Source organism: Pipistrellus kuhlii, unplaced genomic scaffold, assembly GCF_014108245.1.
Source record: "Pipistrellus kuhlii isolate mPipKuh1 unplaced genomic scaffold, mPipKuh1.p scaffold_m20_p_9, whole genome shotgun sequence".
NCBI lineage: Eukaryota > Metazoa > Chordata > Mammalia > Chiroptera > Vespertilionidae > Pipistrellus > Pipistrellus kuhlii.
In genome coordinates this window covers 67,135,929-67,163,799 of record NW_023425595.1, presented here as the reverse complement: position 1 = coordinate 67,163,799, position 27,871 = coordinate 67,135,929, and the positions used below count along the sequence as shown (strand labels likewise).

Here is a 27,871-nt window from a genome sequence, read left to right as displayed (position 1 = left end):
TGTGCCTGGGATTACCTCACACTCCCGACCGGCTTCCCCGCCCCGCCTGGTGGGGGCCGGCCCTCGGCCGCCAGCCCCCTCTCCCCACATGCCCGAGGAGCCAGGGGCCAACATGGACCTTCCTGTCAACATCAGCTGAGTCTGGGAGCCTCATCCCGGGGAGGCCATGGAGACGGACAGCCGCCCGGTGAGTCCTGGGCCCGGGCCAGACCTCCTGGCAGAGAGAAGGCATGGCGGGGCCTCAGGGTGGGGGCAACGGAAGGGGCCTTTTCTGCTGAGAAGCTGCTGGAGACCAAGAGCTCTTGCCCTCTCTAGGGAGGAGGGACAACAAGCCGGGCTGTTGGGAGGCGCCCAGGCTGTGTGGCTGGAGCAGGCGTGCGCTCTGTGGCCTGGGAGCACCCGGCCAGGAGGCTTCTGCTGGGAGGTGTCTGCTCTGCTGGTCTGAGGGTCACGGGCCCTTCGGACTCTAACCGGGCTCTGGGCCTCGGGGCCTCCTCTCCGGGCTTCTAGCCCTTCCACAGTGCCACCATGTGCTTTCCAGGCCAAGGGCATTCCCTCCTCCCTGGGCCACACACGTTGCGGCTGAATCACCTGCTGCCGGAAGGGCCTCCGGGTCTGGCCACAGCCCTCCCGCTCGCTGCCTGCCGTGCCGGCTCCTCTCCTCGCAGCTGCGGTTGGGGGTTGGGGGTTCAGGGTGGAGAAGAGGGGTGCTGAAAGCAGTGAGTGCTCCGTGGGGCCTGTTCCCCTGTGTCCCTGTGTTCTCCTCCTCAGGAGCTCTGACGCCTCCTGGGCCCCATGTCTCCTCCTCCCACCCCCTCTCGCTCTGCACTGAGGGGGGACAGGGACTCTGGGAAGCAGAGGGTGATGGTCAGAGAGAGCAGAGCGTTGTCTGGGGCATGAAGGACTGTGCCCACAGTCCCAGCCAGGGACCTTGGGGGCTTGCTGGGGCCTAACGTGAGGTCCCTAAAAGCAGCAAGGGGAAGGGGAGCTCTCCGAAGGGGGCGGGGCCGGCCCGGGAAAGGGGAGGGCAATGGGCCTGGGAGCACCTGTCCTCCGGGGCCCGGGACCACAGGGGAGGGCATGGAGGGGCACAGGGTGGAGAGCAGGCTTTTCATGATCGTGGAGCGTGTGGACGGTGTGGGGGCGCCATGTGCCTTCGGGGGCTGATCTAACTTATACCAGAATGGAAGATGTGCGCCCGACTTCCTTACTGAAGTTTCTCGAATGCACCCCTGTTTAAGGTAGAGCTGCCAGACAGGAGCTGGGGATGAAGGGGGGGCAGGGGGAGCTGCCGGGGGGCGGGGGGAGGCGGGCATTAATGACACTGAAGAGGGGTGGCTGGGGAGGACGCTTGCAGAGCAGCGCCCGCCACTGCTGTTCTCCCTCGGGGCTGTGAGGAAGGAGCCGGGCCGGAGCCGGATGGAGCGCCTGGGAGGCCGGGAGGGTCTCAGGGGGTCTTGGCAAAGGGGTGAGGAGGTCCTCGAGTCCGTCTTCCAAGGAGGAGCTGCGGGATGCGGTGGACAGAACACGGGCCAGCTCAGCTGTGACCCGGCCTCTGTAACGTGGGATAAAAACTGTTTACTTGAGGGTCTTAGAGCAGTTCACCTAGAGGCTCCTTTAGAATAGTGTCTGCCATCACTGGGGACAGACAGACAGGCAGGGGCAGAGACAGGGCAGGAGCAGGGCAGGGGCAGGGGCAGGGGCAGGGGCAGAGGCAGAGGAAGACAGAGATTGATTCAGAGCCAAGGTTTGTTGTCATCATCCTCTATGCTCTTGTCCCGGCTCCTGTCAAAATGTGGGCAAAGTCTTCTCTCCGTTGACTATGTTTTCCCACCATCAAATCTGAGGCCTGGACACCTGGCCCCCAGAGGCCCGTGTGTGGCCCCTGAGACCACAGAAAAGGGGTTCCAGGTGCACCATATTGGTATGTACTGGCTTTTTCACAGTGTGCACTTGGTGTGTTTTAAATAAGCCACAGCCTCCATGCTTACAGGGGGGAATGTTTATTAGAGAGAGGCCGACGGGACCCATGATGGCAGCCATCCTTTGCTGAGTGGATGTTCCTGTGCTTCCTTGTATTTGCTTAACGTGGCACGGCTCCAGCCGGCCCGGACCACGGCGCTGTGGCCCGGACCCGGGCTGAGGTCCCCGGGAGGGCTCAGCTGCGGCCCCTCCCCACAGGGGGCCGGGCAAGTTTCCAAGATGCCAGACCCGCAGGCGCAGGCCACGCCATCCCCCAAACTAGTGCAGGCACTTCAGGACCCGGCACCCGCCCTGCATTTGCAGGCATGCGCCCTCACCTCCGACCTCTGTCTCACATCGTCATGGTGCCTGGCAGACCTCCACCCTGCACCGTCATCCTGCCCTTTGCCCTCTGCCCTCTGCCCTCTGCCCCCTGCCCCCTGCGCCCTCCGCCCTCCGCCCTCCACCCTCCACCCTCCGCCCTCTGCCCTGCCTCGCTGTGCTTCCCCTGGGCACTGGCATGTGTGGGAGTGTGTGGGCCTGGGCGCTGGGCCTGGGCAGGAAGGCGGCTGATTTAACAATAGCCACTTAATCTAAGTGTCTTGTTTTGGCAACACAGCTTCCTCGTGGCACACGGCACGGAGGTGGACCGTGCCCATCTGGGTGTGCAGGGTGCTGGGTGGGGGCTCGGGGAGGCCTGGTGGCACCCGCTGGCTGCGGCTTGTCTGCCAAGGGAGCCTCGGCATCAGCAGAGGGGTGCCCATGGGAGCCGCGGCAGGAAGTCCCTACACCATCCAGTGCTCCTGGCCTGGCAGCCGTGGCCACTCAACATCTCTACATGATTTGACGAATGAATTAATAATAAGTGAATGGAAAATGAGTGAGTGGTCCTGGCCGGTTTGGCTCAGTGGATAGAGCGCCGGCCTGCGTACGGAAGGATCCTGGGTTCGATTCTGGTCAAGGGCACAGGCCCGGGTTGCAGGCTCGATCCCCAGTGCGGGGCGTGCAGGAGGCAGCCGATCCATGATTCTCTCTCATCATGGATGTTTCTATCTCTCCCTCTCTCTTCCTCTCTGAAATCAATAAAAATATATTTTTTTAAAAAGGAAGGAAAACGAGGGAACAAACGAAGGGGCGGGAGGTGCTCTGAGTCTGGCCGTTCCTGTGTGTCTAGGAGGTGCCCCTCTGCGGTGACCTTAGCATCCGGGCAGTGGCCCTCACACTCTCGGTGGCAGCAGGCGCTTCCTTGGCAGGGGAATCTGGCTCTTCTCTGCCTGAAGTGGGCGAGGGACTCCAAGCCCCTGACCTGTGAATCGCTCCCGGCCCCTCTGTGCGGCCTCGATGCCCGTGGACCCTGCTGGGATGCCGCTGGCTGTCCAGCCCCTGGTTTTGCAGACCCGGAGGTGAGGGATGTGACACCAGTAGGCCACGCAGGAGCAGGAGCAGGAGGCCGTGCCTCCCACGTGTGGAGAAAAGAGGACTCGTGGCCCTGCCTCCCAGTCTGGGGCCCGCTGGATCCCAGGCTGACCGGGACCCGGGGTTGGCACGCTGGTGGCTGGGGAGAGATGCTGGAATCAGAGGGGAGCCGGTGGTTGTGGGTTTCTCTCGGTCCAGGGAGAGGAGAACAGGGGGAGCCTCTGCTGCTGCAGGCGCAGGGACCTGGGCTGAGCAGTGCGAATGGGGAGCTGAGGATCTGCCCGTCCCAGAGCGGCCAGCGCCTGGAGGTCTCTCAGTCTCTGAGTCCACACGGCAGCGGCCTCTGCGGGCAAGAGGGCTGTTCGGTGCCATCACAGGGACCCCTGAGCTTTCCGGAACTCCCCTGTGCTTCCAGCTGGCGGGGAGCACTTCTTCCTGCCTGGCCCAGCCTGGGCCCTGCCTGTGCCCATTCCTTCCAACACCCGCACCGCTCAGGGCCACTGCAGAGCGGGGCTGCCACAAGGCCTGGGTCTGGGGAGGGCCTGCCTGGCAAGCTGAGCGGGCAGCGAGCAGCGGGCACGGACAGCGGGCAATGGGCACCAGCAGCAGGCAGCGGGCAAGGGTTGTGCCTTTCTGGGCCTCGGCCGCCTCAGCAGTAGGATGGAGATTTGGACTGGCGTTTGTAAGGCCCTCGGGACTCTGCCAGCTGTGCTTGCCTGCCCTGGGCTGAGGCTGAGGGGGCCCTAGGGCCCCGGCTGGGCTTGCCCTTGGGCTGTGAGGCTGCGTGGGGGCCGCTACTGCGATGGGCATAGCTTAGGGCCGGGGAGCAGTCCCCACCCAGAGCCCAGGGCTCAGGCCGTGGCTGTGGCCTGGGCCATGACGGCACTCAGACCAGTCCCTCCACGCAGGCCGAGCGGCTCGTGGGCTCACTCCCACCCCCACCGGGCAGGGCCTCTGGGCAGAGCGTGCTCAGAGTGAGTGTGCAGGTCCCCGTTCACCTTGGGGCCCGGAGCTACCACCGGGCACTGCGGGCAGAGGGCCCGGAGCTACCACCGGGCACCGAGGGCAGAGGGCATGAAGCTACCACCGGGCCCCGCGGGCAGAGGGCACAGAGCTACCACCGGGCACTGCGGGCAGAGGGCCCGGAGCTACCACCGGGCACTGCGGGCAGAGGGCCCGGAGCTACCACCGGGCACTGCGGGCAGAGGGCCCGGAGCTACCACCGGGCACTGCGGGCAGAGGGCCCGGAGTTACCACCGGGCACCGAGGGCAGAGGGCACGGAGCTACCACCGGGCACTGCGGGCAGAGGGCACGGAGCTACCACCGGGCCCCGCAGGCAGAGGGCCCGGAGCTACCACCGGGCACTGCGGGCAGAGGGCACGGAGCTACCACCGGGCACTGCGGGCAGAGGGCACAGAGCTACCACCGGGCACTGCGGGCAGAGGGCACGGAGCTACCACCGGGCACTGCGGGCAGAGGGCATGGAGCTACCACCGGGCACTGCGGGCAGATGGCACGGAGCTACCACCGGGCACTGCGGGCAGAGGGCACGGAGCTACCACTGGGCACTGCGGGCAGAGGGCACGAAGCTGGGCCAAGGCGCCTTGGGCTTTCCTGCCTCCTGGCACCAAGATATTCCCAAGGGACTTCGGAGAAAGCACATACATGGTTTGGGCCTCTACCTCCTTGTCTGTGAAATGGGAAGAACAATCCTCATTGGCTCCTGTCCAGGAAAGAGCCCCTGCTCTCTTCAGCCACCACCCCCCTCCCCGCCCCAGGGCCCTGCCCACCTGCTGCCAGCCAGGCTGCTTCTGCCCCCTGAGGGGCTTGGGTGGGATGCCCGGGAGCAGCCTGGGGAGTGCTGGCCATGATGGGGGAGGGCCCAGGCCGTTAGCCCAGGCGGTCCTCACCGGGACCGGCCGGGGGATGGGAGGACAGGCAGGCCAGGAGGGAAAGACTGGCAGTGCCGGGCCAGGGCACTGCATCACCTCCGTCTGACTCTGCCCTGCCACACGCTGCCCGCCCGGCCGGTGAGGACCCTCAAACTGCAGGCAAGTTGGGGGAGCTGGGCCCCGGCCCAGGAGCTGTCGCCTGAGCCTCGTTCCTGGTTGTCTGCATGCTGGCGGGTCTCAGAGGGTGTGTGTGGGGGGGGGGGGGGGGGAGGGGGCCTGGCCTGCGCTGGCTCTGCCCGGGAATCTGGCATTCTGAAGGGGAGGTCTCCCCTTGGGCTGAGGTGTCTGCACAGGGGTGCAGCAGGTCTGGCGAGAGCCTCGCTCCAGGAGTTGAGGAGAGGACGTGAGGCCCGGGCTGTAGGCTGGACACCAGAGGACATCATGGGGGGAGCCTGCGGAGGGGAGAGGACGGCTGCGGAGTCTCGCACGTGGAGTCCAGAACATGGAACTCCTCGCTCCACTGGGTTTGAGCCGAGAGGTGGACGGAGGATGGGAATTCCCCGAGGCTGGGCAGACTCAGGTGAGAACAGGGACAAAGGCCTGCCAGGCAGACTGCCGCATTGCGGAGGCCAAGGCTCGGCAGCACTGTGCGGGGGGTTTTAGTCCGGCTTTGTCCAGCCCCCTCCCGTCCCCCTAAGCGGAGCTGGCACTGCCCGTCGGCCCCCTGGCTGTGCCCGTGGCCGTCTCCGCTCTGCACGTGGTGCTGGGTGTGCGGTGCACAGGGGCGAGGAGTGGCCCCCTGCCAGCACCGTGTGCCGGCGGACAGGAGCGTCCCGCTCACCGGTGAGTCCTCGGAAGTGCTGTGCTGTTCTCCAGATCAAGAACAGGAAGAAGGAACATGAGTGGCTTTCCCGAGGTCACAGGGGCCACGCTGGTGGCCCAGGATCAGCTGGCCTGGCCCCATGTGGTCAGCGGACACCCACCACCTTCCACACGGCCTCACTTGCTCTCCTGGCCCCCGTCCTGTTCCCTGATCTGTTCTCCTAGCTCCCCCAGTCCCGTTCCCTCCAGGGGCTGGTCTGTTCTCATTCTCTGGAACCTACAAGCGCCAGGAAGGGGACCAAGCTCTGGGCCACTGGGCTCAGCGGTGGTCAGCAGCCGCCCTTCAGGCTCCCAAACACGCGCGTGTCCCTGCCGCTGCTGTGTGCGCTCCCCGCGGGTGGGATCGGCAGAGGCTCCTCCTGGAATTCACCCCCAGGCTCCACACACATGAGCAGTGACACGCCAGTGGCTCTGACTCTGAGAGAACAAATATCAGAGCGACAGCTACCTGCAGCAGGTGCTGCAGCCTGGGGGTCAGCGTGAGAGGACTCACTCGCTGGTCGACGAGAGAGCGCGTCCGGGGGTTCCCAGCTCCGTGGGCGGGGAGGGAGGAGAAGGTGCCGGGCCCAGACCCTGTGCCCTCGGCTCACCACAGGCCGAGCCCCCACATTCCTGCGGCTCCCTGAGGCCATCTCAGTGCAGCTGGTCAGCGTTCCGCAGAAATCACGGTGAGGGCGGTGAGGCCCCGGGCCGGGTCAATCCCAGCTCTGCTGCGCTCTGGGGCCTTCTGGGGGGGACCTGAGAGGAGGGCTGGTGTGAGGGAGGATGGAGAGATCCGATTAGGGGCAGAGGGAGGTGAGAAGGGGCCCGAACTGTTTGAAGGGCCTGGCGTCCTGCAGACCAGGGCTCAACGCCAGCAGAGGCTGCACGCCTTCCCAACGGTCCGCCTGCCGGCTCCCCCCCAGATGGAGACCGTCAGAGGGCGCAGGGGGAGGCACAGCTGGGTCTCCAGGGGCAGCAGCCCTGCGCTCTTCCATCGCCTGCTGTGACCATGGCTGTGACCGTGGCTGTGACCGTGGCTGTGACCGTGGACCGTGGCTGTGACTGTGGCTGTGACCGTGGCTGTGACCTTGGCTGTGACCGTGGCTGTGACCGTGGCTGTGACTATAGCTGTGACCGTGGCTGTGACCATAGCTGTGACCGTGGCTGTGACCTTGGCTGTGACCATGGCTGTGACCGTGGCTGTGACCATGGCTGTGACCATGGCTGTAACCGTGGCTGTGACCGTGGCTGTGACCATGGCTGTGACCATGGCTGTGACCATAGCTGTGACCGTGGCTGTGACCGTGGCTGTGACCGTGGCTGTGACCATGGCTGTGACCGTGGCTGTGACCATAGCTGTGACCGTGGCTGTGACCGTGGCTGTGACCTTGGCTGTGACCGTGGCTGTGACCATGGCTGTGACCATAGCTGTGACCGTGGCTGTGACCGTGGCTGTGACCTTGGCTGTGACCGTGGCTGTGACCATGGCTGTGACCATAGCTGTGACCGTGGCTGTGACCATAGTTGTGACCGTGGCTATGACCGTGGCTGTGACCATAGCTGTGACCGTGGCTGTGACCATAGCTGTGACCGTGGCTGCACGGTCTCACACGCCCCTCAGAGGCAGCCGCCTGTGGTCAGGACAGGGCCCCCAGAACCTCCTTCCTGGGCTCACCTGGGGGCTCCAGCAGCTTAATTGCATGGCTTAGTCGCTCAGCCTCTGCAAAATGGGGGTGAGAGTGCCCCTCAGAGGGCTGCTCTGGCGACGAGATGAGGAAATACACACCAGCACTCAGAGCCCCTTCTCGGTGGCCATGGGTAAATTAGTGCTCCCACCGCGTCCCCCTGTGCCGTTGCCTGTGTGTGTGCATGTGTGTGTGCATGTGTGTGTGTGTGTGCGTGTGTGTGTGTGTGTGTACTGTGTTAATTCTGGGGTTACTGAGTGTTGGGGTGTAAGACAAGTCAGGGCTCTTCTTAAGCTGTGCGTTTCACATGTTTGATGGTAGGGCCAGTGTTACAGGCTAACACACACACACCAGCATGGCCGGTGCGGGGAGAGGAGAGGAGAGGGCGGAGGGTGGTTTCCACCCCCACGTGGACCATAGCTCTCTGCTGCCTTTGGGGGAGGAGCTGGCCCAGCTGCCTCTCCTGTGAGGGGCCTTAGACACGTCGAGCCAAAGCAGGTGCCCCCACGCCCAGGCAGATGGCACTGTCCCCTGCCCACCTTTGCAGGGCCTGTGACAGGGAGAGGCTTTAGGGAGCTGGGACTCTGGGCTCATTTTACCCCTGGGCCCACCTGTCTTCCCACATATTCCCCCTGCCACAGCCCTACCCCCTACCCCCTGGCTCTGCCTTCCTGCCCCAGCCCTGCCCCCCAGCCCCAGCCCTGCTCCTCCAGCCTCTTGCTTCAGAGCGGGTCCCTGGAGCTCAGAGGGCTTGCACCTGGATGGCTGGCAGGGACACAGCCTGAGGGAGCCTTTGCTCCGCTTTCAGAATGCTTCCCCGGCAAGGACTCCAGCCCGGGCATCACCTTCCAGGGCATCGTCCGGCAGGTCCCCATCCGGCAGGTCACCGTCCGGCAGGTCACCGTCCGGCAGGTCACCGTCCGGCAGGTCACCGTCCGGCAGGGCACCGTCCGGAGGGGCACCGTCCGGAGGGGCACCGTCCGGCAGGTCAGCACCGTCCAGCAGGGCACCGTCTGCCAGCTCAGCCTCCACAGCACCCCCTCCAAGGAGAGTGCACCTGGTCAGAGCAACACCTCTGGGGGCCACTCCCATCCGGGCCTCTCCTGCCACGTCAGCGCCAGCCACCAGGGCTGCCAGGGAGACGCCAGGTGAGGAGCGGCTGCAGGAGGAGGGGCGGTCCATGGGGGGAGGAAGGCTTGGCCTTGGCTCGCTCCTGGGTGGCCATGTGTGGGAGGAAGGGAACAGGGGACAGCAGGGGCCTGGCAGGGAGGGCAGAAGGAGTCGTTAAGGCAAACCCAAGGCAGCCAGCACTGGGGCACGGGGGACTCCCTGCGGAGGCTGCTGTGGGGCTGGGTGCCCACCTCCAGGGCACGGGTCCAGCCAGGCCCCGCAGGGCAGGCCCTCCACCCTCACCTCCCACCGCCTGCCCCTAGGTGCCCGCTCGCCCAAGTTCTCCTGGCAGGAGGGCCAGAAGCGGCTGCCGCTCATCGGCTGCATCCTCCTGCTCATCGCGCTGGTGGCTTCGCTCATCCTGCTCTGTGAGTGGACGGGGCGGCGGGGGGGGGGGGGGGGGGGCATGCACCTTGTGGGGGGCCGGGATGTGGCCATGGGGGCGGTGCCGGAGCACAGCAGGAACACGGAGGCCACCACTGCCAACGGCCTCGGACACGGTGCCCCCAGGCCCCTCTGAAGCCGGGGGTGAGGAGTGTGGGAGTCAGAGAAGCCAGGGCTCCCGGCCCGTCTGTCCTTCCTGCTCAGAGCTCAGGTTCTGCATCTTCAAATGAGATGGAATTCATTCGTTCACTCATTCACTCGTTCACTCATTCATTCAACTTACTACGTGCCCAGGAGAGTCCCGTAAAGACTTCACGGTGAAGAGGAGTCAGGGAGATCTGGCACACAGCCCACTGGGAACATAAACACTCCGATTAGGGAAGGTTTCAGCATTTCCCGGCACTGAGATAACCTGTTCTGGGTGCAGGAGTTCCCCTCTTTGGGAACGATGCTCAGGACGTGTCCCGGGCCCTGTCCGGGGGCGGCTGGGGACCCAGCACGGGGGCCTGGGAGTGGGAGGGCACCTCCTCTGTGAGCAGCCCGCCCTCTCCCCACGCACCCCGCCACCTGCCTCCTGTGCCTGGAGAGCCCCGTCTGTCGTGTGCGCACCTGGCCAGGGTGGGAGGGCCAGATGCGGGAGGGCTGGGTGCCGGCAGGGCCACTGGAGTGAGGGCCAAGATAGGGGCCATGTACTGGTTAGAACACGGCTTCGGTGACCCCACAGGTTAGTAATTCCCGAGCCTCACTCCCCACGAGGTGCAGGCGTGGCTGTCACGGTGCCTGTGAGCCCGCCCCGGGGGTCCACATGCACCTTCTTCAGGGCTCGGGCTCGCTGCCCGCTCTGCCTCCTGTTCCCGCACCTCCAGGGACCCCCACCATCTGGAGAGCCCCAGGAAGAGCCTCCTGGCACAGCTCCCAGCGTGCTCCCGCATGCCTGAGTCCTCCGGCCCCTGGTCCTTCCAGCGCCAGGGAGGGGGGCATGACTAGAGCCCAGGCCTGACTCCCACCCAGAGCTTTTCCCACAGACGTCAAGGGGACCATGGCCCGTCCGGGGCACAGGCCGTGGGCAGGGGGGAGTGGGCACTGAGTGGGCACATCTCGCAGATCAGGAGGGTTTGGCCTCTGAACCTGGAAGGAGCAGTCACACAGGTGACCTTCACCCAGGGGGTCACACAGGTGACCTTCACCCTGGGGTCACACAGGTGACCTTCACCTGGGATCATACAGGTGACCTTCACCCTGGGGTCACACAGGTGGCCTTCATCCTGGGGTGACACAGGTAACCTTCACCCTGGGGGTCACACAGGTAACCTTCATCCTGAGGGTCACAGATATGACCTTCACCCAGGGGGTCACACAGGTGACCTTCACCCTGGGGTCATACAGGTGACCTTCACCCTGCGGTCACACAGGTGGCCTTCACCCTGAGGTCACAAATATGACCTTCATCCTGGGGTCACACAGGTGACCTTCATCCTGGGGTCACACAGGTGACCTTCACCCTGGGGTCATACAGGTGACCTTCACCCTGCGGTCACACAGGTGACCTTCACCCTGGGGTCATACAGGTGACCTTCACCCTGCGGTCACACAGGTGGCCTTCACCCTGAGGTCACAAATATGACCTTCATCCTGGGGTCACACAGGTGACCTTCATCCTGGGGTCACACAGGTGACCTTCACCCTGGGGTCATACAGGTGACCTTCACCCTGCGGTCACACAGGTGACCTTCACCCTGGGGTCACACAGGTGACCTTCACCCTGGGGTCATACAGGTGACCTTCACCCTGGGGGGTCACACAGGTGACCTTCACCCCGAGGTCACACAGGTGACCTTCATCCTGGGGTCACACAGGTGACCTTCACCCTGGGGTCATACAGGTGACCTTCACCCTGCGGTCACACAGGTGGCCTTCACCCTGAGGTCACACAGGTGACCTTCATCCTGGGGGGTCACACAGGTGACCTTCACCCCGAGGTCACACAGGTGACCTTCATCCTGGGGTCACACAGGTGACCTTCATCCTGGGGTCACACAGGTGACCTTCACCCTGTGGTCACAGATATGACCTTCACCCTGGGGGGTCACACAGGTGACCTTCATCCTGGGGTCACACAGGTGACTTTCACCCTGGGGATCATAGATATGACCTTCACCCTGGGAGTCACACAGGTGGCCTTCACCCTGGGGGTCACACAGGTGACCTTCACCCAGGGGGTCACACAGGTGACCTTCACCCTGGGGGTCATAGATATGACCTTCACCCTGGGGGTCACACAGGTGACCTTCACCCTGGGGGGTCACACAGGTGACCTTCACCCCGAGGTCACACAGGTGACCTTCATCCTGGGGTCACACAGGTGACCTTCACCCTGCGGTCACACAGGTGACCTTCACCCTGCGGTCACAGATATGACCTTCACCCTGGGGGGTCACACAGGTGACCTTCATCCTGGGGTCACACAGGTGACCTTCACCCTGGAGGTCACACAGGTGACCTTCACCCTGGGGGGTCACACAGTTGACCTTCATCCTGGGGTCACACAGGTGACCTTCACCCCGAGGTCACACAGGTGACCTTCACCCCGAGGTCACACAGGTGGCCTTCCCCCTGGGGGTCACACAGGTGACCTTCCCCCTGGGGGGTCACACAGGTGACCTTCATCCTGGGGGGTCACACAGGTGACCTTCACCCTGGGGATCATAGATATGACCTTCCCCCTGGGGGTCACACAGGTGACCTTCACCCTGGGGTCACACAGGTGGCCTTCACCCTGGGGTCACACAGGTGGCCTTCACCCTGGGGTCACACAGGTGGCCTTCACCCTGGGGGTCACACAGGTGACCTTCACCCTGGGGTCACACAGGTGGCCTTCCCCCTGGGGGTCACACAGGTGACCTTCACCCTGGGGGTCACACAGGTGACCTTCACCCTGCGGTCACACAGGTGACCTTCACCCTGCGGTCACAGATATGACCTTCACCCTGGGGGGGTCACACAGGTGACCTTCATCCTGGGGTCACACAGGTGGCCTTCACCCTGGAGGTCACACAGGTGACCTTCACCCCGAGGTCACACAGGTGACCTTCACCCCGAGGTCACACAGGTGGCCTTCCCCCTGGGGGTCACACAGGTGACCTTACCCATGGGGGGTCACACAGGTGACCTTCATCCTGGGGGGACACACAGGTGACCTTCACCCTGGGGATCATAGATATGACCTTCCCCCTGGGGGTCACACAGGTGACCTTCACCCTGGGGTCACACAGGTGGCCTTCACCCTGGGGTCACACAGGTGACCTTCCCCCTGGGGGGTCACACAGGTGACCTTCATCCTGGGGGGTCACACAGGTGACCTTCACCCTGGGGATCATAGATATGACCTTCCCCCTGGGGGTCACACAGGTGACCTTCACCCTGGGGTCACACAGGTGACCTTCACCCTGGGGTCACACAGGTGGCCTTCACCCTGGGGGTCACACAGGTGACCTTCACCCTGGGGACACACAGGTGGCCTTCCCCCTGGGGGTCACACAGGTGACCTTCACCCTGGGGTCACACAGGTGACCTTCACCCTGCGGTCACACAGGTGACCTTCACCCTGCGGTCACAGATATGACCTTCACCCTGGGGGGGTCACACAGGTGACCTTCATCCTGGGGTCACACAGGTGGCCTTCACCCTGGAGGTCACACAGGTGACCTTCACCCCGAGGTCACACAGGTGACCTTCACCCCGAGGTCACACAGGTGGCCTTCCCCCTGGGGGTCACACAGGTGACCTTCCCCCTGGGGGGTCACACAGGTGACCTTCATCCTGGGGGGTCACACAGGTGACCTTCACCCTGGGGATCATAGATATGACCTTCCCCCTGGGGGTCACACAGGTGACCTTCACCCTGGGGTCACACAGGTGGCCTTCACCCTGGGGTCACACAGGTGGCCTTCACCCTGGGGTCACACAGGTGGCCTTCACCCTGGGGGTCACACAGGTGACCTTCACCCTGGGGACACACAGGTGGCCTTCCCCCTGGGGGTCACACAGGTGACCTTCACCCTGGGGTCACACAGGTGACCTTCACCCTGCGGTCACACAGGTGACCTTCACCCTGCGGTCACAGATATGACCTTCACCCTGGGGGGGTCACACAGGTGACCTTCATCCTGGGGTCACACAGGTGGCCTTCACCCTGGAGGTCACACAGGTGACCTTCACCCCGAGGTCACACAGGTGACCTTCACCCCGAGGTCACACAGGTGGCCTTCCCCCTGGGGGTCACACAGGTGACCTTACCCATGGGGGGTCACACAGGTGACCTTCATCCTGGGGGGTCACACAGGTGACCTTCACCCTGGGGATCATAGATATGGCCTTCCCCCTGGGGGTCACACAGGTGACCTTCACCCTGGGGTCACACAGGTGGCCTTCACCCTGGGGTCACACAGGTGACCTTCCCCCTGGGGGGTCACACAGGTGACCTTCATCCTGGGGGGTCACACAGGTGACCTTCACCCTGGGGATCATAGATATGACCTTCCCCCTGGGGGTCACACAGGTGACCTTCACCCTGGGGTCACACAGGTGGCCTTCACCCTGGGGTCACACAGGTGGCCTTCACCCTGGGGGTCACACAGGTGACCTTCACCCTGGGGACACACAGGTGGCCTTCCCCCTGGGGGTCACACAGGTGACCTTCACCCTGGGGTCACACAGGTGACCTTCACCCTGCGGGCACACAGGTGACCTTCACCCTGCGGTCACAGATATGACCTTCACCCTGGGGGGGTCACACAGGTGACCTTCATCCTGGGGTCACACAGGTGGCCTTCACCCTGGAGGTCACACAGGTGACCTTCACCCCGAGGTCACACAGGTGACCTTCACCCCGAAGTCACACAGGTGGCCTTCCCCCTGGGGGTCACACAGGTGACCTTCCCCCTGGGGGGTCACACAGGTGACCTTCATCCTGGGGGGTCACACAGGTGACCTTCACCCTGGGGATCATAGATATGACCTTCCCCCTGGGGGTCACACAGGTGACCTTCACCCTGGGGTCACACAGGTGGCCTTCACCCTGGGGTCACACAGGTGGCCTTCCCCCTGGGGGTCACACAGGTGACCTTCACCCTGGGGTCACACAGGTGGCCTTCACCCTGGGGTCACACAGGTGGCCTTCCCCCTGGGGGTCACACAGGTGACCTTCACCCTGGGGTCACACAGGTGACCTTTACCCTGGGGATCATAGATATGACCTTCCCCCTGGGGGTCACACAGGTGGCCTTCACCTTGGGGTCACACAGGTGGCCTTCCCCCTGGGGGTCACACAGGTGGCCTTCACCCAGGGGGTCACACAGGTGGCCTTCCCCCTGGGGTCACACAGGTGGCCTTCCCCCTGGGGGTCACACAGGTGGCCTTCACCCTGGGGGTGGAGTGAGTGGAGGACGGGAAGCAGGGTCAGGGCCGGCACAGCAGGGTGGGGAGTAGCGCCTCTGGCTTCCCAGGCCGGTGTGTGCAGGCGGGCTAACAGCTCTGGGGGGGACGCAGGGGCAGATGCAGGGAGCCAGCGTGCGGGGAAAGGGTGTGTGAGGCGTGTGCACCTCCGTGGCTCTTTGGTGGGAAAGCATTTAAAAGCACAGTGTGGGCCAGGAGTGAGTTAGGAGACCTCGTGGCCTAGGAGCAGACAGCACCCAGGAGCTCGTGCGGCCGAAGGACCTCCTTGGAGAGCAGACCGGTGCTTAGCCATGTCTGCCACCGGCACAGCGGAGGCACTGCGGCGAGGGCTCCGAGGGGCCGGGCCTGCGGGATGGCTCCCTGGCCCCCGCTCTGGCCAGCATCAGGCAGGGGGCTCACGAGGCCGTCCCCACACCTCCCTCCCTCTCTCTCCTTCTCTCTCTGGGTGGCTGCTCAGGCCGGCCTGGTGCTGCCCTGCTTGCAGGAGCTTTCTGGAGCATTCTGGAACATTCCTGAGTAGCCTTTTTCTCCATACAGATGGGGGACGAGAGCCCCAGAGTCCGAGAGGGATTGCAGGTCGGTGTCTCAGAACCCTGGGCCTCGGGCTGCTCCATGTCTGCTCGCCGCGGGCTGGCGTGACAGTGCTGTGTGCTTCCTCTTTTCCAGTCTACTTCTGGAGGGGCCACACGAGGATCAAGTACAAGGAGGCGGTGGAGAGCTGCCCCCGGCACGCGGTGCGCTGTGACGGCGTGGCCGACTGCAAGCTGAAGAGTGACGAGCTGGGCTGCGGTGAGCGGGCTGGGCGTGCACGCGTGCACGTGCGCATGTGTGAGTGTGCATGTGTGTGTCTGTGCGTGTGCATGTGTGCGTGAGTATGCATGAGTGTGTGTGTACGAGAGTGTGTGTGTGTATGTGAGTGTGTGTGTGTGTGTGTATGGCTATGTGTGTGTGTGAGAGAGAGAGTGTGCAGGTATGTGCATGTATGTGTGGATGTGTGAGTATGCATGTGTATTCGTGTGTCTGTGAGTGTAGGGTGTGTGTGTGTGTACGGGAGTGTGCATGTGTGTGTGTGTGTGTGTGTGTGTGCGCGCGCGCGCGCGCGCGCGCGCGCGCGTGATTGTGCACACCCATGTGTGCACTCTGGTGACTTCAAATGTGAATGGAAGTGATGGACAGTGACTGGGAGGATTTGGGCCCCAGCCCCGGAGGCTTGTGTTTGAAACCTGGCCTCGAGTGCTGTGTGACGTGGGCAAATCGCTTACCTTCTCTGGGCGTTAGCCTATGTGCCCCTCCTCTTTGCCCAGCACATGACCTCTGGCCCCGCTGTGGCTTCATGGAGGCAGGTTTATGAGTGGCCGGCCTAGGTGAACGCAGAGGTGGTGCTGAGCTCCGGGTCTCAGTGGCTTTTGCAGGCTGTCTGTGTGTGGCCCGAGGTGGCGGCTGTGGGGCGGGCCCTCCACTCTGCTGCACGTTTCCGTGTGTCCTGCCCACGGCCGTGTCTACCTGTGACTGAGCCTGTGTAGTGAGAACATGATTAGATCATAGGTCATACACCGGCTCATAGCATGTCACTGCCTCTCGGGGTGACAGCTCCTGGCAGCGCCTGCCCTTGTCCCAGTGATGGCCCAGGTCCTGCTGGATGGAGAGCCCTCTGCCCCGGCCCCGCCCCCACCCCTGCCCCTGCCCCTGCCCTGCCTCTGCCCTCACCGAGTGTCCTGGGCGCCTAAGCACTGGCTGATGCCCTCACTCCGGAGCCAAGGTCCCGGGCATCTCCCAGGCTTCAGCGAGGGGTCTCAGGACAGGGGCCTCTCAGAGCCTTACTCAGCTCACCCCCACCGAGGCGCCTCCGGTGCTGAGGGCCTGCTCCCCCCTCTCGCCCGCAGTGAGGTTTGACTGGGACAAGTCTCTGCTCAGAGTCTACTCGGGCTCCTCCCACCAGTGGGTGCCCATCTGCAGCGACAGCTGGAACAGCTCCTACTCCGTGAAGGCCTGCCAGCAGCTGGGCTTTGAGAGGTAACCTTCCCGGGGTCCTCCGGGCCTCAGGGCGGCCCAGGCGCCGTGCGGAGACCTCTTATTAGCATGACTCTTGGGGACCAGGGCTGAGGACACTAGCCCGGGCCTGGGGCCGCACAGGTCTGGGCGGGCAGCCCCGTAGCTCTGCAGCGGGACCCACTCGCGCCTTCCTCACCGGGAGCGGTCACCCGGCCTCTGGAAGCGAAGGCCCCTGGCAGGTCTGGTCTCCTCGCCTCCGAGCTGGAAGCTCGGGCTGGCCGCCTCCAGGGGACTCTGCGCTGTGGCAGTGTGCCTCGGGCTTGACCTCACAAAGGGGAGAGCAGTGGGCAGGGCGGCCAGGGACCGGCATCCGCACGGCCGGCTGAGGCCAGGAGGTGGAGGAGGGGAGGGGAGCTCTGACCTCTGGGATCCCAGTTCGCAGGCCACGTGGTCACCTCCTTGCTCCCCGTGGTCTGTGTCTTGAAGTCAAGTAATGCTGGGGTGTGTCCATGTGTGTGAGGCCATGGGGAGAGGAGCTTAGGGCCTCACTGAGGGCTCTTCCTCACTCAGGAAGAAGCTGCTAGAAAACCAGGTTGGGAGACGAGGACTAGACCCAGCTCTGTCCCTGCCTCAGGCTCAGCATTCCCACCTGCGAAGGGGAGTCTGGGTGATCTCATCAGGAGACTCTGGACATTTTCTAAAAAATATATCTTTATTGGTTTCAGAGAAGAAGGGAGAGGGAGAGAGATGGAAACATCAGTGATGAGAGAATCATGGATCGGCTGCCTCCTGCCTGCAACTGGGCATGTGTCCTTGACCAGAATTGAACCCAGACCCTTTAGTCCGTAGGACCCTCTATCCACTGAGCCACACCAGCCGGGGCTGCTGAGAGTCTTTGGTGCAGGCTCTGGGTCCACGGGCCACCATGCCGGTGGAAGGGGCCAGGCCAGCGTGTCTCAGGGAGAGCGTCAGAGTCCCCCCAGGGCCTATTCCAACCCAGGACAGACCCCCTCCCCTGATGCAGGAGGGCTGAGGCTCAGTCTCATTTCCAACAAGTTCCTGGGCGGCAGGGGGCAGGGCTGAGGCTGCTGGGCTTGGCAGAGAACACTCTGGGTGTGATCATAGCTGGGCTAACTATAGGGCTAGTGGGGCAATCGGGGTTAGGTGGGCGTGGTCAGGCCATATGGAGCCTGACAACCCTGCCCCCCACCCCTCCCCGTCACCAGGGCTGGCCAGGACCTCCCGGGCGGGGGGGGCGGGGGGGGTGGAAGAAGACCCCGTATCAGAGGGCTCACTCTCCCTCTCCCCTGGCAGTGCTTACCGGACCAGCGAGGTGGCCTTCCGGGGCGCCGCCAGCAGCTTCTCCGTCTCCATATACAACTCCACCCTCCAGGAAAGCCTCTACAGGTGCGGGCGGCCAGCGGCCTGGCTGTGAGCGGGTGAGGGGGTCAGGAACTTGGACATCAGGGAGCCCCACTTCCTGGGCCTCTCTGGACCGGCCTCCGGGAGCCCGTTGTGAGTGTCAGGAGCGCCTCAGACCCGGAACTCATTCACCTCGCGGAGGCTCGGTGCAGAGAGCACCACTGGGTGGGGGTGTCCCCAGAGGTTACCTGGCTGCCAGAGACAGTGAGTTTGGGGGCCAGCGGTCGGCCAGGTGTTTGGAATGAACCCCGCTGCAGGGTTTTAGAGGGAGGAGCGGCAGCAGGGAAGTGCCAGTGGCCTGTAAACAGGGCCCACCCGGGGCATGGCCTCCTCCCGCACCTCCTCACCAGGTGTCAGCTTTGCACTGTGGCCCCACAGGGTCCCATCCCACTGAGGGGTGGCGGGGGCACTCAACCAGCTGGCAGTGTCTACCTCAGGAGACGGGAGACAGAGAAGCAAGGCTCCAGAGGAAGGGTGGGAGGGAAGGAAGGAGCCGGCTGCTCCCGGTGCCTGCCTTGTGCCGGCAGTGCCCGCACTGGGCCAGGTGACCTGCAGGCTCCTTGCTGACGACCATCACAGAACCTGCCAGAGGAGGGTTGGGCTGCCTGCCCAGCCGTGGAAGAAGCTGGGACAACAGAGGCACCAGCTCAGAGGATGGGGATCTGGGCAATGTGTGCGGCTGCCACTGGGAAGGCGGGTGGGGAGAGTGCGGGGGGCTTGGCGGAGCTGTTTCCAGGCCCGGTGAGCACACCGAAGGGGCCTCCACCACAAGGTCGGAATCTCCAGGTGTTTGTGCCAAGGAAATGGGAGAGGAGCTGAGCAGGAAAGGCTTCTTGGAAGAGGTGGCTCACATGCCCTTTTCCCACCTCTGTCTTTCCTCCTTCAGATCCGAATGCCCTTCCCAGCGGTACGTCTCTCTCCAGTGCTCCCGTAAGAAGATGCTCCTCCTCCTGTCGGGGCCTGTGGGTGGGAATCGGGGCAGAGCGGTGGGGCCTCTCTGGGGCCAGGGCTGGCCCGGGGTCCACCAGGAAGAGGGGCTTAGCCAGCAAGGGTTCCCGGAAGGCACCTGGACCGTTCCAGCCCAGCCTTCTCTGCCCTGACCTCAGCCCAGCGGCTCCGCTCACACCAGAGAAGCACGCTGGACTCACTGGGCTCTGGGCAGGGGCAGAGGCCTGGAGAGCAGGGCTGGCCGCTAACAGCCCCTCTGGCCACAGGCAGAGGCCTGGATCTGGCGTCAGCACCCCACCGTGTTATATGCAAGGTGCTTGCCTGCTTCCTCACCAGCATGAGCAAGTTCTCGGGAGGCAGGGACTTCTACCGGCTCCGCGTTGAAAGGAAACGGAAGTGTTTACTAGCTTCAGGTCAGGCCTCTGGTGGGGAGGAGCTGACCTCTGACCAAGAGTCTGACCCCTAAGCCCTCGCTGGTCATTGGACCCGAGTGGACAGTGTTCTCAGCAATGGCCACTGGGGTGCTCCTCTGAGCGGGACGGAGTGCCACCCCAGACACTCTGGTTCCTCACTCCGTCCCCTGGCAGCGGAAAGAGCACATCTGCACAGACTCCAAGGCCGCCCCCTCGCCCGCGGTTTTTCGGGCTGACTCACCCCGGGAGGTGCCGGGGAATGCTCCCTGGAAGGAAGGGCTCACACTGCGTGAGCCGGCCACGGAGGAGCCCCGTGGGCACAAAGCCCTGCGCCATGGGAGGCTGTCTGCTCTGGCTCTAGGGAGGGAGTGGCGGTCCAGCACAGCACCTTCAACTGAGGGTCGTGGAGATGGATGGGCTTCCCGGGCTCCTGACAGAGGGGGTATCGGGCACCCATTGGGCATTTGCTGAATCTGAGGAGGAGTGAACGGGCAGAGGAAAGGACTACCTAGGACCAGACCCCCTGCTGGGTGGTTCCAGGTGGTCAGCCGCCATGGGGCCTCTGGCTGGGCAGGAAGCACTGGGCCCTATCAGACCCAGTGGGCAGAGTGGTGTCCATGGGCACCCTGAGCCGTCCTGGGCCCGGGGAGCTTGGCAGGGCTGGGAGAGCAGCAGCGCTGACAGGTCACCTTCTCTGCTTCCCCCAGACTGCGGACTGAGGGCCCCCACGGGGCGGATCGTGGGCGGCGCTCTGGCCCCCGAGAGCAAGTGGCCGTGGCAAGTGAGCCTGCACTACGGCACCACCCACATCTGCGGGGGCACCCTGATCGACGCCCAGTGGGTGCTCACGGCGGCCCACTGCTTCTTCGTGTAAGTGCTGGGGGCCAGGTGATGCGAGGCCTTGGGGTCCGGGGTCACGGGAAGGGCTGGTATGAGGCTGCCCTCCCTCTCCAGCGGCCGGGTCCCTGCCATGGTGGGCAGCAGGCCTTTGGTCATGGGCATCTTATTCAGCACCAGGCCCGGCAGGAGACGCTGCTGCTGCCTGGGGCCCCAGGAGAGCGGGCGGCAGGAGGAGCCTGCCCTGAGGGCCCCGCGCTGGCTCTGGGCTGCTGGTTTTGGAACCAGACTTACAGGAGAGGAGCCTGGGAAATCAGGACCCTGTCTGGGGACCTGAGGGATGGGGGAGGGGTGGGCAGGAGAGCCGCCTGGGGGCACCGGCCCAGCAGGGAGTCCTCCAGGGGCCACTTGGTCCTGCCGAGAACCTGCTTCCACTGAGGACAGTGATACTGAGATGTGTATGGCCCTGGTTTGATCTTTGGGGCGCGCAGAGGAGACAGTGGGGTGACTGCCCCCAGAGATCCTGCCAGGCCCCTCCCTTTCTGTTGGAGGGTGCAGGGGCAGGCTCCAAATGCCTAGGGGGAGAGGGGGCATTGCTTTGGACCTCTGAGCTAAGACAGGCGCCTCCGGAGGCCATGTCATCCCTCTTCCTGCCACCACGCTGAGGCCCCAGGTGCAGCCTGTGTGTACACACACAGTACTGTGAGTAGCACACGCCGTCCTGTGTGTGCACAACCTGCCCTGTGTGTACACACGCTGCCCTGCGGCGGGCGGCGGGCAGGTGACTGTCTTGCTCCCCTGTGGCCCCGCAGGACCCGGGAGAAGGTCCTGGAGGGCTGGAAGGTGTACGCCGGCACCAACAACCTGCACCAGCTGCCCGAGGCGGCCTCCATCGCCCAGATCATCATCAACGGCAACTACTCGGACGAGCAGGATGACTACGACATCGCCCTCATGCGCCTCTCCAAGCCCCTGGCCCTGTCCGGTGCGTGTGTCCGCGCTCGCACCAGCCGGCTGTCGGCAGCCCTTGCTGGCAGCACCTGCCAGCCCGGGTGGCAGAGCTTCAGTGTGCGGAGTCGGGCTCAGAGGTCACTTCAGGGACACCTTTGTGTTACAGTTAGGGAAGCTAAGGCCCGGAGGTTGGACATGAGTTTGCCCAAATGACACAGCTCCATTGCAAGTAGGTGCCGGGCCAGGGCCACGGCTACGTCACAGGCTCCCTAGCAGGTAGATCGCATGTTCTCCCCGTTGGTCACGGAGCCCTCGCCAGGGGCAGGCACGGTAGGCGTGTGGCAGCTGTGACTTCGTGGCTCAGCACAGCGGCCCTGCGGGCAGGCCCGTGTCGGCTTAGTTCACACGGAGGAGATGGAGCTGTGGCGGCAGCTCCAGGACCGGCCGGTGGTCCGGCTCCCGGCACCCCTCTTCCCACTCGGCTCCGGGCGGCAGGGCTGGCCCTCGAACACCGGGGAGTCATGTGCAGACACCCCATTGCCGTGAGGGGGGTGCTAAGGACCAGAGAGGCACACGCAGGGGACAGGGAGGGCTCCGGCAGTGGGCCACTCACTCGGTCATTCACTTGCCGACCACGGCGCCCGCTGCGGAGTGGGCTCCGGGGCTGCAAGTGCAAATGGAGCAGACAGCCAGGGGGCCGAAGGTGAGGTTCCGAGGGGCAGGGTATGGGCTCCAGTGGGCCCGGCGGAACCGGGAGGCTCTCAGAGGCAGGCTGGCTCAGCGGGCCGGGCTGCCGGGGGCCTGGGACGGCTCTCTGGTTCGTCCGGCCTTTCCTGTGCTCTGGCCCGTCAGCCGCCTCTCCCGCACGCACCTTACCTCGGAGGCGGGGCGGGTGGTGAGTCAGAGCAGTGAGCGAGCTGGTCGGGTGGGGTGAGGAGGAGGGAGCCTTGGCGGAGCCTAGCTGGCCGGGCTGACCCAGAACTACCCCTCCTGAGCCACAGCCTCCCGTGGGCAGGCCCCGTCCTCCCCCCCCCCCTCCTCCTAACAGGCCTTGCCCACCCTATGCAGCCATCCCCACGCTCTGCGGACCAGAGGAGTCCCAGGCCCGCTGAGGGCCACCCTGGGCCAGACCTGGACCTGACTCTTGGTTTAGAAATGAGAGCAGGTGCAGTCGCCACACATAGGCTACGCCCTTGCGGTCACAGAGCATCAGAAAGAATTCATGGAAACTCACTGGGAAACTTAATTTCCCCATAAAATCAGCAGAATATGTAACAGGTACAGATGTTCCAGGCTCTGTGTGGCAAAACTAGGGATAGCACATTTTAAGAGATGGTGTTTGCATATTTGTTAATATTTGATACTATCCCTTCATTTATTTCTTGTTTACTCTGAAGCAGACAGGTATGTTAGATGCCAATGTGCAAAGCCCAATTTATAAGAGAATTTCTTTAAAATATGTTTTTATTGATTTCAGAGAGAAAGGGAGAGTGGGGAGAGGGAGAGAGAAACATCAATGATGAGAGAGAATCATTGATCAGCTGCTTCCTGCACACCCCACACTGGGGATTGAGCCTGCAACCCAGACATGTGCCCTAACTGGGAACAAACAGTGACCGTCTGGTTCATAGGTCAATGCTCAACCACTGAGCCATGGCTGTAGGGGAATTTAACATTCATTCTCCCTCCCTCCTTCTCTCTCTTTCAAAGTTACTGAGCATCTTAGTTCAGCCTATGATCTCTGAACGCATAATAATCTGGCCACTCGGTGAATGTACTATTTATATAGTAAAAGACTAATATGCAAATTGTCCCCTTGACCAGTAGTTTGACCAGCAGGCAGGCCGGCCAACCGCCCATATCTCCTCCGCCTGGCCAGGATGGCTGAACCCCACCCATGCATGAATTCATGCACCGGGCCTCTAATATATGCACACACACACACACACACACACTGAGCGGTCAGATTATTGTGCATTCAGAGATCATCATACTCTGGCCCTCAGTGTAGATTCCAGGTGCAGGAAGCTGCAGTAAGCAAAGCAAGCAGCTGAGAACATGGCAGATATGTGTCAGTGCCCATGTTCTTCTCTGGAGCAGGACGTGGTGGTCCGTGCCCCCTGCAGGAAGAAGTCCTCAGGGGAGCACATGGAGTGACCCACAGCAGCACCTGCACCTCTCATTGTCTCTGACGCAGAGCCAGTGAGCAGCGATGCTGTGGCCTGTGCCTTGGAGGGTGTCTTCCTGCCGAGAGAGGCTGTCTGCCCCGGAGGGAGAGCCTCGGGTCCTGGCCACCGGCAGGGGCCCTCCCAGCCAGGCTGGGCACTCCCTGAGACAGCGCGGCCATCCCACTGGACATCGCCCGTGACTGCTCCTTGCTCCGATGGACAGGCAGGGGAGCCGCTCCTGGGATAGAACACCCGGTCGCCAGGATCTTCTTGGTCAGAGGAGCTTCTGGCACAGACCTCTGCCCACAGGGCCCTCCTGCATCAGGATGCTTGGGGACTCTGTAGCACCCTGAGGACTGGGGGGCCAAGATAAAGTGATTCGCTCTAGTTGGTGTGGATCAGTGGATAGAGCGTCGGCCTATGGACAGAAGGGTCCTGAGTTCGATTCCAGTCAAGGGCATGCACCTTGCTTGCAGACTTCTCTCTGACCCCAGCCCTGGTCAGGGCTCGTGCAGGAGGCAACCAATTGATGTGTTTCTCTCACATCGATGTTTCTCTCTGTCTTCCCCTCCCTCTTCCACTCTCTCTAAAATCATTGGGAAACTATCCTCGGGTGAGGACTTTGAAAGAAAGGAAGAAAAAAATGAGCCCTAGAAGACTCAGAACTTCTCCGAGGACAAGAAGAGGCACCTAGGACATTAGTCCCCCATCCCTCCCCTCCCCCGCTGAGAGCTGGGTGCCTCCACTGACGTGCACTCTCCTTGCAGCCCACATCCACCCGGCCTGCCTCCCCATGCACGGGCAGACCTTCAGCCTCAACGAGACCTGCTGGATCACAGGCTTCGGCAAGACCAAGGAGACAGATGGTGAGAGGCTGGGTGCTAAGCTGTGTGTGTGTGTGTGTGTGTGTGTGTGTGTGTGTGTGTGTATGAGTGTGTGCTCGCGCGAGCGCGTGCGCGCACACTCGCATGCAAACGTACCTGTGTGCAGTGTGTGGGATGACATGCTGGGGGTAGGGAAGGCCTAGCTAATGAGGGTTTGGGTCTCCGATCTCACGGGCCTGGGTGGGGCTGTGTGACCTGTGTGTATGTCAAAGCAGTCATGTGACCATGCCCTCCGGCTAAGACCACCGTGAAACTTCTAGAAACGAACATGTGGGGCTCTGCTCCTGTCCAAGGAGGACATTCGTCACGGAGAGCCAGGGCGCCTCTCAGCAGAGGCGTCAGGAAGGACCCGGCACAGGGCCTGGGGCTTGGGTTTCCGGGGAGCGTGTGTTTAGACCGGAAGCTGTCAGGGAGCAGGATAAGTCCCTCAGTCATCTCGTCTGGGGCTGTGGCCACCTGGCGTCTACAGCTGCCATCGGCGAGGAAGTGGCAGCCGTCCCTCCTGGTGGGAGGGTGCTGGCCTGCGAGTTGCATGGCGGCTGCATTGCTTGCACCTGTACCTGCCCAGGTTAGGGAGCGGCCATCACGGCCCTGGCACGGCCTTGTCTGGTGTTGGCCTATAGGGTTGTTCCAGGCGCAGGAGACGGCCCAGGCCTGTCTGGCCCCATGAGACACAGGCTGGGCTCCCCGGCTCAGCGTGCCTGCCTGGGAGCTCTCTCTCTGGCCTCGGCTACCGGCTGACCAGTGGGGTGATTGGCCAGTCCCTCCTGCAGCCCGGCCTCCTCCATCTGCAGGGGGTCATGGCCTCCTCATCTGCAGGGGGTCACTACACCTCCTCCAGCTCATAGCTACTGGGAACAAGGGAGGGAGGGCCCTAGTGGACGGCACTTTGAACACGGAAAAGCCCTGTGCAACATGCAAGGCAGACTGAGACGTGTGTCCATGTCCATCTGACTTTGTCGTGTGCAGTGAGCGGTGTCTGGCGTGAGGGTGCGTGTGGGCGCACATGTCTGGGTGGCCACACCGAGGGGGGAGTCGGGGTCGGGCAGTGGGAAGGCCGGGAGCTGACATCTGACCCCCCCCCTGAAGAGAAGACGTCCCCCTTCCTGCGGGAGGTGCAGGTCAGCCTCATCGACTTCAGGAAGTGCAACGACTTCCTGGTCTACGACAGCTACCTCACGCCCCGGATGATGTGCGCCGGCGACCTGCGGGGCGGCCGTGACTCCTGCCAGGTGGGCTGCTGGGGGCTCGGGCTCCGGGACCAGGGCCAGCGGGAGGCAGAGGTGCCGGGTCGGAGGGGAGTCGGTGCCCAGCTCTCCCGCACAAGGCGCCCTCCCCGCTCTGCTGACTGCTGAAGCGTGTCCTCCCCACAGGGAGACAGCGGGGGGCCCCTGGTCTGTGAGCAGAACAACCGCTGGTACCTGGCAGGGGTCACCAGCTGGGGGACAGGCTGCGGCCAGAGGAACAAGCCCGGCGTGTACACCAAAGTGACCGAGCTCCTGCCCTGGATCTACAGCAAGATGGAGGTGAGGCTGCGGGCACCACCGACCGGGGGAGGCGGGGCAGTGCCCACAGGTCACTGGGAAGAGGGCCCTTCCCCGCTCTCAGCGACCCCTCACGTCCCCCTGCCAGGGGTCACAAAGCGCAGAAGACAGGACAGGACAGGGGTCCCACCCTGGGTCAGCCCCGCGTCCCGGTGCCCTGAACTCCTTGTCCTTGGACGGAGCAGAGTCTGAGGGTTGGAGGGGGGCCTGCGGGGTGGGCCAGTGTTGCTCCTCTCCCCGGGTTAGGACGGCACATTGTGCGTCACACAGGCCAGGGGCCACAGGCAGCAGGGGGAATGGGGAGGGCCACGGAGGAGGGGCCAGGCGGGAGGACTCTCTCCTGGAAATGGGTCCCTGGCGGAATGGAGAGGCAGGAAGTGGAGGTTCACCCAGCAGTGTCTACGCTGGAAGGCCAGTGCTCTGCCCGCTGAGGGCGGGAGGGACAGTGGCTCTCAGAGGGGGCAGGGGAGCTGCCGGGGCTCAGAGCCCACCTCCATGACTGTCCCTTCCCTCCTCTCTGAGGGTGCCAGCCAACAGGCCGGTTGGTGGCGGCTCTGAGCGCCCGGTCTGGCTCTGGGCCCCAGCTCACCGCCCCTGTCCCTCCTCCTCAGAGCGAGGTGCGCCTCCGGAAGCCCTGAGCCCTGCCTACCTCACCGCTGCTGCCCAGGCTGCGAGGCCGCCACGGCTCCTGCTCAGGCCCCGACCTTCTCCGGCCGTTCCCTGCTGCTGCTCAGCGGACATGCAATGTGTGTGTGCGTGTGCGTGTGTGTGTGTGTGCGCGTGTGTGTGTGTGTGTCTGTGCACGCGCACGAGCACATGTGTGGGTCATGCGTGCATGTGCATGTGTGTGGTTGCTCTCCCAAGGTCTTCAGAAACCAGGAGGGTGGTGGTCAGCTCTTCCCAAACCCCAGGCTGGACACACTGGGAACCACAGTGTGGCACAGGGCACACCCACGGGTGTGTCCGCACGGAGGAGACACGCCGGGAACTGTCGCCCTCCGACCTGGGCTCGGAGGCTGGCCCAGGACACGCAGTGCCCACTGCCTGGTGACAGCAGCGCTGTCGGGATGGTGGCGGTCTCGCCCGGGCCCGGCTGCCCCTCAGGAGGACGCTCCGGCGCGCGGTGTGTGGAGCGGCTGCCGCGCCTGTGTCGACGGATCACTGGTCGTGTTGGTCACGGCAGCCGGGTGTGGATTGACTCTATTTTTATATTTAAGAAACAGAGTTGGATGTATTTTTAAAGATTCTCCCCAGATGCCTGCCGTTGGGGAGCGAGCACGGTCACGCCGAGTGCTCTGCGGGCGCATGGGCTGGCCGCCCCGGGCTGGGCAGGTTCCCGGCTCCGGTGCCTCCGCAGGGCGCGGGCCTCGGGGAGGCGCAGACCCAGGGCAGGGAGAGCCCTGGCGCCCACTCAGGCTCCTCCCAGGCATGAGCAATGGGTGCTGGTCCTCCTCGGGCCCGGAGGCGGGAGCCGCACACGGCACCCTCCCTCCCAGGGCTCTGGGACTTTGGAGGTTTTCCTCTGCTCTCTCCGTCCTTCCATTTCTCTGCTGTTTCCGGAACTCCGACATAAAGTTGCCATGGAGAGAACTCGGACACTGCCCCCAGTTCCCACCCCCCTTCCCCGCCCCCACGGCCCTTCTGACTGCCCCCCTGCCCCACCCCTCGAGCCCTGGACCTCCCAGCCTCACTCCGCTCCTGCCTCCCGTTCTCCCCTGGCCCGGGCCTGTCTGGTGGGCTGTGCTCCCAGAGGCAGGGTCCAAGCAGGTCAAACCCCCCCCCCAGGCCACGGCGGGCAGCCCGGGGGCAGTTGCCCTGGCAGAGCAGGAGGAGTGGCTGGTGACCAGGCAGTGGCGGAGGGCTGGCTACGTGCTCTGAAGGGAA

The 27,871-nt window shown here is 63.8% G+C and overlaps 1 protein-coding gene across 7 annotated transcripts; it reads left to right on the top strand.

The window, feature by feature from the left end:
• Positions 1 to 27,579, top strand: TMPRSS13 (transmembrane serine protease 13). 7 transcript variants are annotated; one of them, XM_036427702.2, is made up of 15 exons: positions 3 to 187; positions 8,629 to 8,717; positions 8,826 to 8,968; positions 9,254 to 9,358; positions 15,366 to 15,404; positions 15,495 to 15,617; positions 16,712 to 16,841; positions 18,135 to 18,227; positions 19,129 to 19,172; positions 20,311 to 20,473; positions 21,253 to 21,425; positions 24,327 to 24,425; positions 25,533 to 25,675; positions 25,817 to 25,969; positions 26,599 to 27,579. In XM_036427702.2, exons 1-15 carry the CDS (start codon positions 167 to 169, stop codon positions 26,623 to 26,625), a joined length of 1,545 nt encoding a protein of 514 aa, XP_036283595.1. In that variant the 5' UTR covers positions 3 to 166; the 3' UTR covers positions 26,626 to 27,579. The 7 variants fall into 7 exon arrangements, with proteins under 7 accessions (XP_036283596.1, XP_036283595.1, XP_036283594.1 ...); XM_036427701.2 differs by having other exon boundaries at positions 8,629 to 8,732; XM_036427700.2 differs by having other exon boundaries at positions 8,629 to 8,747.
• The last annotated feature ends 292 nt before the right edge of the window (positions 27,580 to 27,871 follow it).

Coding starts and splice junctions, on each gene's coding strand:
- TMPRSS13 (XM_036427697.2), top strand. CDS start 167: ATGGAGACGGACAGCCGCCCG. Junction 15,618..16,711: donor GAGTGACGAGCTGGGCTGCG/GTGAGCGGGCTG, acceptor TCTCGCCCGCAG/TGAGGTTTGACTGGGACAAG. Junction 16,842..18,134: donor CAGCAGCTGGGCTTTGAGAG/GTAACCTTCCCG, acceptor CTCCCCTGGCAG/TGCTTACCGGACCAGCGAGG.